The sequence below is a fragment of the Hibiscus syriacus genome, unplaced genomic scaffold (genome assembly GCF_006381635.1).
Source record: "Hibiscus syriacus cultivar Baekdansim isolate YM2019G1 unplaced genomic scaffold, ASM638163v2 tig00110339_pilon, whole genome shotgun sequence".
In the NCBI taxonomy this organism is placed as follows: Eukaryota; Viridiplantae; Streptophyta; class Magnoliopsida; order Malvales; family Malvaceae; genus Hibiscus; species Hibiscus syriacus.
In genome coordinates this window covers 1,652,624-1,664,435 of record NW_024062692.1, presented here as the reverse complement: position 1 = coordinate 1,664,435, position 11,812 = coordinate 1,652,624, and the positions used below count along the sequence as shown (strand labels likewise).

The 11,812-nt window shown below is 30.5% G+C and overlaps 1 protein-coding gene, 1 long non-coding RNA gene and 1 other non-coding gene across 3 annotated transcripts; all 3 read left to right on the top strand.

Moving 5' to 3' along the window:
• Positions 1 to 1,885: 1,885 nt before the first annotated feature.
• On the top strand, positions 1,886 to 2,019 carry LOC120120576. The gene has a single exon (XR_005515910.1). It is a non-coding gene; the product is annotated as a small nucleolar RNA snoR111 (small nucleolar RNA).
• A 3,039-nt stretch (positions 2,020 to 5,058) lies between these two features.
• Positions 5,059 to 5,863, top strand: LOC120120502. Its single transcript, XR_005515907.1, has 2 exons — positions 5,059 to 5,415; positions 5,652 to 5,863. It is a non-coding gene; the product is annotated as an uncharacterized LOC120120502 (long non-coding RNA).
• A 501-nt stretch (positions 5,864 to 6,364) lies between these two features.
• On the top strand, positions 6,365 to 10,219 carry LOC120120559 (linoleate 13S-lipoxygenase 3-1, chloroplastic-like). The gene is made up of 2 exons (XM_039140174.1): positions 6,365 to 6,563; positions 9,954 to 10,219. The coding sequence occupies exons 1-2, from the start codon at positions 6,365 to 6,367 to the stop codon at positions 10,217 to 10,219; spliced, it is 465 nt and encodes a 154-aa protein (XP_038996105.1).
• The last annotated feature ends 1,593 nt before the right edge of the window (positions 10,220 to 11,812 follow it).

Here is an 11,812-nt window from a genome sequence, read left to right as displayed (position 1 = left end):
GAGGCAAGAGATATTCACAAAAAGTTTTCCCCTCCAGCGATTTTATTTATACTATTTAAGCGCATATTGTTTTAATAAAAATCATTTTTTTTTCTTATCTGCGTGTCAATAAATTCTGCTGGATTCAATACATGAAAGTAAGTTGTACAATTTAGAATTTATAAGCAGAAAAATAATCAACTTCAAATAAGATATGCGTGAGAAATGAGATTTAACTTGGTTCAATTTTGGCCTATTTCTACAGACGAGAGAAATAAATAATCTATTATAAACATAGAGATTATGAAGAGTGTAAATACATAAATATATTATGTATCTCAAAACCTAATATATATACTAAAACTTGATGTATTTCAAATCATTCTTCGAACATCCTACAAAAATAATCTTTGCAACGTGAATCCTAAAAATTCCAGAGGCTAAAAGAATTCTCTTTAAAATTATATCCTCATAATTTTAAAGATTAAAATATTCTTTATTTATAGAGTCAAAGGTTACCAAGAATTCTAACCCGCATAAATTTTAACTAAACTAATCTAATCGCTAAGTAATCTACAACCAATAGAATTATAATAAAATTTAATTTAGTTTTTAATTAAATTTGAGTCCATATTGAATAATATTATAAATAAAATGACTAAATGCACAATAACAAATTATAATGTAATTCTTAAAATAAAGTTAATTTTACTAATATTTCAAATACAATTAATCAAATTAAATGTGCAAATATAAAATTGTAAACAAATTTTCTTTTACTATGAGCAAACTGCCTTTGTTTATTCTAAAAAACAGTCCAAAGTATTGTTTAAATTCATGAATAATATTTTTTTAATAATATTCGTGAAAATATGGTAGATTAAATACCTTTGAAGATTGAAATATGGGTGGTGTATGAAAAAAAATGAGTGAATATAATAAAACAAGTAATTAATTTAATAAAATGAACACCGTATGATTTTAAAGGGTTATTTTAGGATGAAAATTGGAGGGTAATGACTTGTAAGATCGAAAAATAGAAGACATAACCGCAAGGACATAGCTAAAATTAAATATTAACAAGGGTCGAAATATTGAATTTTTTTAAAAAAAATATAATAAATTATTAGGTATTTAAACTCAAAATTCAGAAGACAAAACCTATTTGTCTAATATTTAAACTTACAATAACCTAAATTATTTTTATAACAAAAATTTTGAGAACATGAGATTATCCATCTTTAGTTTGATCACTACTTATTAAATATTTAATATTTTTTTGTATTTTTTAATTTGAATATTCATTTTTTACATAAACCAAAATAATAATAAACTAAATTTATCGAATATATAACTTTTTACATGGTCCGAGACCCCTTTAAGCCCTAAGGGAGCTCAGTCTCTGCACAAAGATAAAATTATCTAATATTTGTATAAGTGATTATTTTGTCTCTTGTTTTTTTCTTTGAGCATTTTAGCTTCTAATGTTTTAATTTTTGATAAAAAAAAAATCTTATTTGAAAACTATTAGTTTACTATTGATCAACATATATCGTTGATGAGATATTTTCACATGTATTCAATTACTGATGATTAGGGTACTAAATATATAATTTAGCTTAAATACTATAACAGTTTGGGTCTCTCAAAATTGTTAATTCAAACAATTGAGCCCATAATACTTTTAATCATTCAACCAGTTAAGCCCATGTCCAGAGTCCACAATGCATCTAGGGTTCCTCCTCTATAAATTGAGCACTTAAAGCCTCTCTTTTTTTCTCATTCTTCTTCACCTCTCTTATGTATTCTGGTACACATTCTTTGTAGTAAGAACTACTTCATTTATGGTTTTATTTTTTCATACCAAGTATTTGTTTTTCTTAAGGAAACAAACCTCTGTTGGGTTAGAACAATGAGGAGGCATCTATAAAATTAGTCTCTTCATGAAACAACGTTGAGGTATATCAAAATCAAAGGCCGAGATATCGTTTCAGTCGTCATTTTTTCTCCATTGACGCTCTGATTGTTGCTCGTCCACACTTGTTTTTAACTCCCTTTTTTCCTGGGGTTTTCTTAATTTTTTGGGTTTTTGAATCTGTTGAAATTAGAAAAAAAAATCAGCTAATAACAAGTGTGTGAAGAAATGCTAAACCCTCCGTGCCATACTTGAAAAAGCATCTGAGAAAGAAGAAAAAATACATGTATTTATCTTTGTTATCACTGTGAAAATCAAAAAGTGGTACAAAGTAAAGGGGAAAGTTTTCTTTTTAAAAAAATTAGGTTCGTAGACAAGAAATATAAAATTTAGGGTAAATTACATTTATTGTATCGGTTATTCACTGATTTTTTTATTTTATCAATTATAATACTGAAAATTTTAAGTATTATATTGTTTATATCATTTAATTTTTAATTTTAACAATTATAGCATTAGATTTTGTTCTTTGGTTCAATTATATAATTGAACAGATAAATCGTTAATGTCATAATTATGTTAATGTCATAATTATGTGACAAACGGTTGTCGGGTAGACATCTTATCAAAATAATGTCTAATGATTCGGCTGTTAATAATTTATCAGTGAAACGAAAATTAAAATTTAATGTTATTGTTTATAAAATTGAAAGTTTAGTAATATAAATGATTTAATATTTAAAGTTTAATGATATATGATATAATTTACCCTAAACAGGTTACAAAAACATGTATCTAGTGAAAAAACAATATTGATCCAATCAAAATGGCATACATATAACTACTCTGGTAGAGACTAGCATTTTGTAATACAAGTAATGTGGCATTCTATAGAGAATGAGGTCAAAGGAATAAAGTTTAATTTTTTTAAATTAATAACTAGTATCTAATCTATTGATCGAATAATTTAGATTGGGTACAATAGAGACAATGACAATCATTCCAGCTTAATTTGTTCCATTCACAAACCTCAGGGTTCGAACCCTTGATTTTGTTTAAAAAATTTAGTGCATCATCATGCTAAGCCAACCGGTTATTAGTGAATAAAGTTTAAATTTGTGAGTAATACTAATACATTAGTCTGAATTAAAATTTGTTCGGGGATAAAAATATGATAATTTGAAAGTATAAAGTCTTCAGGAAAAAGGTGAAAGTTTGAGTTCTAAAGTGAAAACAAGGGGGGATGAAAGGATTTATAGCATGATTAGACCATTTACTGACGTTGGTGGACTTTGACGAATAATCAAGCTGGGTGTTATTTTCTTATAATTTAGTCCAAAATTCTTTATTTCTTAATATTAGATTATTAAGATTTATTGTAAAGAAATTGAATTAAAAAATCAAACGAACCCTTTGGTGGAGCTTCAGTCTAAATCACGGTTTATAAAGCAAAAGGAAATATGAACCCTTTTCTTCTTCATTAAACCAAAAACCCTACTATTAAAAGCTTGATGAAACCCTACACTTGAAATTAGGGATGAACCCTAACATGCTTCCCCATACCTTAAATTAAGCTCATATTTGGAAGCCTTGTATCCTTTAGATTTCATTTGATATCATTCGATTCATTTTTAAGTAAAAAAGCCGATGAAACGTCTACAATATTAAATACTAAAATCTTAAATTCAACTTTTCTAAAACAATCTTCTCTACAACACTTTCATAAACATCTCTTAAAGGCACGTGTTCATCTTAAAATTCGAATATCTTTATGTTTGTTATTCATTTTATTGATTATATATACTCTGAAATTTTATTGGTGCCTACCTTAAATATATATTTTATAAAATTTAATTGTTTAAAATATCTTAAAATAATCATGGTCAAAGTTTAAATTTTTTTATTTTTAGGACATATTTAGTGGGACAAATAGAATATTAAATTAACATTTATTTAAAGTTTAATAATCAAATTAAAAATTAACCTTTTGTAACATGCTTGCCGACCAAATTATAACTAATCGATAAGATAAATGACTAAAACATAATAATTGAAAATTGGGTGAACTAGAGTAGAAGAAAATCAAACGATGGTTGCAATAAGACAATAGAAATTAGCAATGTTATCAAAACCGGTTCGAATCGGCCGGTTTGACTGGTTGAACCGGAAACCGATTGTCTGTTCGGTCCGATCAACCTCCAAAACCAGTTTTGCAATGAACTGCTAAAGAACCGATAGAACCGGTTGGGAACCGGCAAAATCGGTGTGAACCAACGGTTCAAGCGATTCTGTTTTTTTTAAATTAAACCAAACGACGTCGTTTGTTATGATTTTTTTGAGCTCAAATTTATTATTTAATATGTTTTACACTTTTACTTTTAATTGTTAAGTATTGTTTGAGAATTTAAATTTAACTTTGTATTTATTTATCATATTGCTAGATGATGAAGATCTTGATGTTGTGGACTTTCAAGTTCAAAGTAATGCTATGAAGTTTCAAGTTCAAAGTGGTGATAACGGTAATAGTTCAACTAATGAAGAAGCTTTTCTCAATATTTTAGAATTTGAGGGAATCAATTTCAATGAATATTATAATATTATGATGATTGATACTTGTATCAATTGTGTACTTTTTTTATTTAGTTGTTGATGAATTTCATTAGGTATTGATCTTAAATATTATGTTGTAGTTGATTTGAATCATTTTATTTTATTTGATATTATGGTATTTAACTTATATATGTTATGACTTGTGATATTTTTATACCTTTTAATATTGTGAACTTAAAAAGAGTGTTATATATATATAGTGCTTTGAATATTATGTAAAATTTAAAAAATATTATTTTATATAAATCGATTCAATCGTAATTTAACTACGGTTCAATCACAATTTAACTACGGTTGAACTGATTGAACCAGTAAACTAATACCTTCGCCGTTTAAAATTCAATACGGTTTTAAAAACATTGGAAATTAGCACTGATATGTAATTGTCGCATTATTCGGTCCCTCTTTTAAAAGCACACCTTTTCCTTGCAACTTTCATTCTACCTTTGTGTTGTTCCCTAATCGCATTGACCATTTTACCCTTCATCTTCCCCAGTTATATCCCTTTTCACTCGTCTGCAATCCTTTTTTTTTTTGTTTCTTTTCTTTGATCCGCACTTCAAATTTTCGGTACAGAAAACAAATCCAAAGGAATTTTTTTTAAAAGTTATGTTGGGGACAGGATTGGAATTCAGGAGAACTCGAGGCGAAGTTCGGTTCTACAACCCGCCCAATGCCAGAAGAGAGAACCGGAATCAGTAAAACGATCAGCCATGGAGGGATCAAACCGATGTTTGCGCGAGGCAATCGACGGATAAACCCGTTGCCACTCATGTGAACCGGGAGTCTGAAAAGGACAATACCAAACCGGCCTCCATTCCCTCTTCCGAACCGGTTGTTTCCCCTTTGAGTAATTTAGAGCGGTTTTGGGGTCGGTCATGCCTTCCGTCCCTGCGCTCCATCTCTCTAAGGTTTATTAAATCTCATATACGCTAATACTTTTGGGTTGCTTAATTGCCTTTGTATTTCTTTCGTTTAAATTGAATTGGTTTTTCCGTTAGATTCCTTTCTTTAAAAGTAAAATCTGGAATATTTTATTTTTTCTGCTGTTTATCAAGTAGTGTAAATAAAAAAATGGTGTAATTTTTAGGAGATCGAGTTTTTTCTTTAAAAACTGTGATTGATATTTGAAAATGGGGTATGGCAGACGACGATGTGAGGGTGGCGGACCCGTAACGTTGAGTTTGAGCCATATTTTGTGTAAGGTGATTTATGGGAGTCGTTCAAAGAGTGGAGTGCATATGGAGTAGGTGTCCCACTAATTTTCAATGACTGTGACTCTGTTGTTCAGTACTATGTACCTTATTTATCCGGTATTCAAATATACGCCTATCACATGAAGATGTCTGCCAAGTCAAGGTAAATTATGCATTGCTTTCATTGAAGTTTTTTTCCGAGTACACTTTGAACTTGTTGGATGTTAGTAAGTGTAGATACTCGTTTTTGTTCGGATAAAAAATTTATACTATTATTATTGCTATTATTATTATTATTGCTATTATTATTAATAAAATTAAATTATATTTTGCATGCCTAATCCCAACCCAATTACAAGCTCAGTAATACACACCCAAGACCCAGTTACAAGATCCGGATTTGGATCCGACCCAAACTCAACACTCAACCCATTCAACTCCAACCCCATGTATCTCAACCATTTTCACTATCCCACTACTAAAAAACCACCTACTCCACTAAATCCACTATCAATCACAAAAAAACAAAGCCACGTTCAACTATAAATAAGGTAGATATTCGATGGAATAAGGGGAGAAAATTATCAATCTTTACTCAAACCAACTCCCATTCCTATTCTAAAAAAAAAAACCCACTTTGATAGAGAGAGAGAGAGAGGAAGTCATGGCAGCGGCTAAAGAAATGATGGGTTCTTCTTTGATTCAAAGATCGTCATTCGACAGTAGTAATAGGACAACTTCTTTCCTGTTCCGACAGAACCAGAACCGGTTCCTGGTTAACCATGTCTTGCTCCCATCGAAGCAAAGGAGTTTACGTTTGAGAAGAGCTGCCATAGTTCCTGTGGTTGTAACACTCATAACCCGTATAATTATATCTATACAGATTATAGATGTTATCCGAATTTTTAAAACCATTTTAATGATTCAAAAGCGATTTAAAATTTATTTTTCTTTAAAATGATAATTGATATTATAAAAATATCATTCCATATAATTTATATTTTATTATGACAAATTTAATTCAAAATATTTTTTTACGAATAGTACCCGTGAACATTGCGATGAACAGTAGGGGAATCAGTACCTCAAAATCATTCTGGAAATTTTGCTAAAAAATATGGTTATTGTTCATGCTATAATAACTGCTACAGTAACTTCCGAAAATACATATAAATTCATAAAAATTAACCTTTCATCACTATAAAAATTTCCAAAATTTATTCAACAAATAAATTGAACATTTTTAAATTACATGTCACTATCTAAAATCAAATTCCATCGTAGGATGTCTTACTGATAATGAAATATACCTCTCGATGCTTGATGTCACTTTGAACTCTTTAATCCACTATTGACTTTTTACCTAAGCGTGAAAATCATCACATGCTAAGTATAAACTTAGTGAGGCAATTAAAACAATATACAGTGCAATACAATTCATGCATGAATTTCGATGTCCAAATCAAAATGCCATAAATCATTTCACTTGCATATTCAATATTTTACCATGACCAAATTAATTTAAAATTTCTTATCAAAGTATTTACAATTTAATCCCATAAGCTTGTAAGCTTATTTTACCAACATACTTACCATTTATTCCATAAGCTCATAAGCTTATTTTACCAACATACTTACCATTTATTCCATAAGCTCGTAAGCTTATTTTACCAACATACTTATCATTTATTCCATAAGCTCGTAAGCTTATTTTACCAACATACTTGCCATTATTCCATAAGCTCGTAAGCTTATTTTTATACTTACCATTTATTAATCAATAAACCATTATCCATAGCCTATAGTATAACTATATGAGGAACCCGGTATAGGAGTCAAATATTGCATCGAAGTGCTGAGGTCGAGCATTGCTCACCTAATAATGCACCGTAGTGCTGAGGTCGGGATTTACCCACCTAGTACACCGTAGTGTTTGTACTGTGTCTTTACTAGACACTAAGGACTGCACTATGTGCCTTCTCTAGACACTTTAGTGCTACTTAATATTGCAGCTGCTAGACTCTATGACATACCATTAATACCACTGATCCTTAATAACATACTTGGGCATATAATCAATTTTATTCGGTCCATCCATGGCAAAGTATATCATTTAACATTGGGTAGTTCATACCCACAATACTATTCATGATAAAAATCATATATGTTCATAATAACATCATATGCAAAAATCAGTGATCAATACATTTTATATTCAACCTTTGACATATTTAGAATATGTCAAATATATGATAAATGACATAAATATCATGTCAACATAAGCAAGGTCGACTTATCGCAAGTCTTCCTGATGATGTATAAAACATCCATGTATAATATCATGCATGTATTGCACTCACCTTAACACTTTATAATTTTCCAAATTTGTTCCTCACTATTGTCCACAATAAACCCACTTGACTTGCTTTAATCGCAAATCAATTATAATCTGTATAATTCATAATTTCATAACGATACATATGTTAGTATTTTACTAACATAAACATATCCCACAATAACAATATTTTTTATACTCATTATCTATCAAAATACTAACTCTTAATAATTTCTTTTAACATTGGAACCAATTTTTTCAATTTACACAAAATGGTCCTTCACCATTTTATCACTTAGAATTTCAATACAAAAATTCCAGTATTGAAATTATTATCAACCAAGTACACAAAGGCATAATTACAATAACACTCCCAACAATTCGAAATTTGTATTACAATTACCAAACTTTCTAAAATTTCCATATTCTGACAACTTGCACTACCTTTAAAGAATCAATATTATGTACTAATATACACACTGGAATTTAATTCCGTTTATTCCTTTAGAAACTATACTAGAATGCGAATCTATCCATATAAAGAACTCCTTCTAATTCATTCTGTACAATTTATGGTGAATTTTCAAAGTTGATTAACAAAATCTATTTTGCAGAATCTGCTGTCCGATTTTTCTGACCTTTCCTTGGTTAAAAACTCATATCTTTTTGTATACACCTTGAAATTGATCCCCGTTTGTTTTAAACGAAACTAGATCGATATATGAACACAAATATATAAAAATAATCTCAAAATTATTTTTATATAATTTTTGGTGAATTTTCGAACCTACTGCCAGATTCAAAATTCAAACTGTTTTCTTTAATTTCATTCTTAGGTTCTTCATCAATTCTTACAACCAATTCTTTCAATTCACTTAACTCTTCAAAACCCATAAAACACAATAAATCAACCACTTAACATCTCTACAATCAAATTCTTAATTATCTCTCATCAAAACACAAATTTCTCCAACTTATGATTTGGCCGAATTTTGAAGAATTAATTCTAAGAAGATTGAACATGTTATAACCATCAATCAAACTTGAAAATAAATCTACAACCTCTAAAACATCAAGATTCATCATCAAATTCATGATCTCTTATATGAACACAAACCCTTAGATTTAGGATCTTTGAAATATAGCAAAATTAAAAAGCAATATTGGTACCAAATGATAGCGTTTTTGGCTTAGATCACTTTCCTATCTCACAACATAACTCCAATTCCAAAGGAATTAGCTCAAAATTGAAAATGAAATATTTTCTTACCTTCAAGCTTTCTCATGTTCTTGTGCTGGAGAAGATGAACACTTTGGCATGATATGTTTGATTGATATCATGCTTATATCCTTTAATTAATCATTTAATGAATATTAAATTCATTAAATTGGTTAAATACCAATTTAACCTTAATGAAACTTTATAATTACCAAAGAACCTATATACTTATTCTTATCTCCTTCCAAATTAGAGAAATATCAACCTTATCATCTTATAATAGTCAAAGATAAACAAATTAGTCTTCCACTTTACCATTTTGCCCTTGCAATTTCCAAAAATTATAATTCAGTCAATTTAATCAAACAATTCAAGTTAAACATGAAATTAAACCATTAAATATTATTTTCTAACATTTTAAAAATGTGAAAATAATATTTTTATTTCTTATTTTCGTGACCCATTTTAATTTTTCTAAAATTACATTTTGGTCCTTGAACTTTCCAAAGTTTATACTTTGATCACCAAACTTTACCAAATTTATAATTTGGTCATTAAATAAATCCATTTATGAAATAAAATTCTTTTTGGGAAAAATCACCACTTAATTCCTTAAACTTTTCCCAATTTTCTACTTTGACCATCAAACTTTCAAAATTTGCATTTTTGGTCATTATCTAAATTTTTGGGGTATTACAGTGGTGGTTGCCGTCAGTGACAATCTGATCAAGGTTGCGCCCGACCAGAATGACAAAGGTGTTCAGTTTAAGGTCCGAGCAGCCGTAATTGTTAGGAACAAGAACAATGAGGATCTCAATGATGCATTAATGGAGCATTTGGATGCTTTCACCGACGAGATTGAAAGGAATGTTGTTTTAGAAATCATTAGTACCGAAGAAGATCCAAAAATCAAGGCTGCAAAGAAAAGCTCCAGTATCAAAGGTCGAAGCTATTGTAAGACGTAAGAGAAAGATATTCTAGCCATGAAGATAATGGTAGCCGTAAAGCGAGTAGTGGATTACGTCGTTAAGATCAGAGTCAGGCCCGATAAGAGTGGAGTTGAAACCCAGAATGTGAAGATGTCAATGAATCCTTTTTGCGAGATAGTTTTAGAGGAGGCTTTGAAAATGAAAGAATCTCGATTGGCTAAGGAGGTTGTTGCAATCTCCATGGGGCCTTCGAACTGTGTCGACACCAAGTAAATTTATCGGCATTGATCGCCTTCGTCATGAAATCTGCTATGTTGTCTTTGGTATGGATTTTCTGCATATCTACCGTCTCTTTTTCCACTTTTTCATGAATGAAATGGTACTTAACTCGTATGTGCTTTGTCCTTGAATGAAATGTTGGATTCCTTGCTAGATGCAAGGTGCTTTGACTGTCACAAAACAGAGATACATACTATTGATTGTGCCCAAGCTCCTCCAATAGCATCTTCAACCAAATTACTTCTTTACTGGCTTGTGTAGCTGCTATATATTCTGCCTCTGTTGTGGATGTAGCCATAACTAACTGCAATTTTGAAACCCAGCTTACAGCTCCACCATCAATTTTGAACACATATCCTGTAGTAGATTTGCTTTTATCCAAATCCCCTGCATAGTCAGAATCAACATACTCATTGATAAGTAAATTTGATCCTCCGTAACATAATGCAACATTTGAGGTCCCTTTGATGTATCTCAAGATTCTCTTTACTGTATTCCAATGCTCTTTGCCTGGATTCGCCATGTACCGACTAACTACTCCCACTGCTTGTGCAATGTCTGGTCTTGTGCATATCATATCGAACATTAAACTTCCCACTGCCGATGCATACGACACTTGAGACATCTCCATCCTCTCTTCTTCACTGCTAGGACTCATACTGGAGGATGATTTGAAGTTAATAGGAAGAGGGGTAGAAATTGGCTTACAATCTTGCATGTTGAATCGTGACAAGATCTTCTTCAAATAATTCTTTTGTGAAAGCCAAATCTTCCTATTACTTCTGTCTCGGTGAATTTGCATCCCTAGAATCTTGTTTGTTGATCCCAAGTCCTTCATTTTAAATTCCCTAGCCAGTTGTGCCTTCAATTCTTCAATATGATCTTTGTTGAATCCTGCAACCAACATGTCATCCACATACAATAACAATATAACAAAATCGTTATTACCAAACCTCTTGAAATAAGCACAAGGGTCTGTGTTAAGTTTATTGTATCCAAGGCACATAATGAATGAATCAAATCTCTTATACCAATACCTCGGCGCCTGTTTTAGACCGTACAGAGATTTATTCAACCTGCAAACCAAGTTTTTCTTTTCTTTTTCTTTAAAACCTTCAGGCTGAAGCGTATAAATCTCTTCTTCAAGATTTCCATGAAGAAAAGTTGTTTTAACATCTAGCTGCTCTAGATGTAAATTCAATGTAGCACACATTGCCAAGACAACTCGAACTGTTGTTAGTCGAACCACAGGAGAAAAGATTTCATTGAAATCAATACCTTCTTTTTGAGCATATCCTTTGACCACCAGTCTTGCACGATACCTCTCTACTTGATCGTCACAATTTCACT

Bases quoted from the DNA above. Each gene is read 5' to 3' on its own strand.
- LOC120120559 (XM_039140174.1), top strand. From the start codon at position 6,365: ATGGCAGCGGCTAAAGAAATGATGGGTTCTTCTTTGATTCAAAGATCG. The intron at 6,564-9,953 runs GTATAATTATAT...GGGGTATTACAG, and splicing joins GGTTGTAACACTCATAACCC to TGGTGGTTGCCGTCAGTGAC.